General features: G+C 33.6%; 1 protein-coding gene across 2 annotated transcripts in view; it reads left to right on the top strand.

Annotated features, from left to right (window-relative positions):
• Positions 1-144: 144 nt before the first annotated feature.
• LOC108971265 (tyrosine-protein kinase Dnt) overlaps positions 145-1,434 on the top strand; it is a 211,201-nt gene continuing 209,911 nt past the window's right edge. For both annotated transcript variants that reach the window (XM_018937224.1, XM_018937222.1), the window contains exon 1: positions 145-795. In XM_018937224.1, the coding sequence (XP_018792769.1) occupies positions 663-795 (133 nt within the window). In that variant the 5' untranslated portion in view covers positions 145-662. The remainder of the gene's footprint in view (positions 796-1,434) is intronic.

The raw sequence follows: 1,434 nt of genomic DNA, 5'->3' as shown, positions 1-1,434 counted from the left end.
CATTAGATTCCACATTTCTTCTTTGTTTTTCGCCAGCTTCACTTTGTTGCCGAAAGAGGRCGCTGTGGAGAGGAAACCTATTTTGATTGTTGGCAATGCTGTCGCTGAACTGTCAAAAATATCAACTTTAGTTGACAGCAAATTTTCGTGGAAGAAAGTTGTTCACGAGAGAGATATAATAAAAGTCGTGTTGTTTATGTAGTTTCTGCTTTTCGTGTTAGTTTTTGTCTGAATTTACATATGTTTATTAATGAAAATATGTTCTCTAAAAAATGCAATCGATCTCTGAAGTGTGTTTTGTCGAGAATGGAGCAGGAAAAGGCTACCGTTAAAGAATGAAAATTGTCGATATAGTGGGGCGCAGACGTGAAAAAGTGAATTTGTTTACATCCCTCATGTCAGCTGAAGTGAAGTGCAGTAACAGAAACAAAGAAAACAACAAAAATATAAAGTGGAAAGAAAAATAGAGAAATTCACCAAAGCCTGCATAAATATTTGGTTTTAATTCTTATCGCAAATTGTGGGGTTTATGTTTCCTTTGTGCAATGTGTTTCTATTTTTCGTGAATTCCAATTCAATTGATTGGCATTTCTAGACGACGATTTCCAAGTTTATATTTAGCAAAACAATTTTCGGCCTTCTTTGAGCAAGGAGTACACAAAATGGCTACGCAAATTTATAGAAGTTTTATAACTTTGTCGTTTCTCGTAACATGTTGGCTGCTGCTTTGGTGCTGCAATGTTCAAGCTCATCTGAACGTGTATCTGAATCCACAAGAGGTGATGCGACTATTAGGTAAGTTCATTGATCCCAATAGAAGCGCCAAAAGTACATAAGTTGTAAGTGGATTCATTTGTGGGGATGCAAAGGTAATTTTTTGTCAAACTGCTGTTGGGAAGGACACGTATAKGTCAAAAAAAGTACTTTTTCGCTATTTAATTTTGGGAAAATGAAAACGGTGCACATTACTTATATATGCATATGTATGTATATATGTACAYACACATAGGGAAATGTTTAAAGAAGACAATTAATTGCCTTTGGGTGGTTCCCGTAAGTTATGTCACCGATGCGATCGGAGTAAATGTTCATGAGAGCGGCTTTTCCGAAAACATGCAACCAATTTCCACTTGAAATGTCTTAAAATTCTTGTTTTACTATTCTTCTTTTCGAACCTATACGGCGCATGCTTTTGAAAACAATATTTCTTTGTTTTTAATGAAAAAAATTTTATTCTTTGCGTCGTTGAACGTATACTTTACATCATTCACTTACACTTTTTTTTTATCATGTTAATATACTTTCAATGATTCATTTACACATTTTAAAGTTCAAAAATGTTCAAAATTCGAACATTTCAAGAAACTATTTCACCACAATAAACACACTTTACTCACATTTTTTACTTCAAATTAATTAAATTAAGCTATAAAC

This window comes from Bactrocera latifrons, unplaced genomic scaffold, assembly GCF_001853355.1.
Source record: "Bactrocera latifrons isolate USDA-ARS-PBARC rearing strain unplaced genomic scaffold, ASM185335v1 scaffold_332, whole genome shotgun sequence".
NCBI lineage: Eukaryota > Metazoa > Arthropoda > Insecta > Diptera > Tephritidae > Bactrocera > Bactrocera latifrons.
This window is presented reverse-complemented; position numbering and strand designations above follow the sequence as displayed.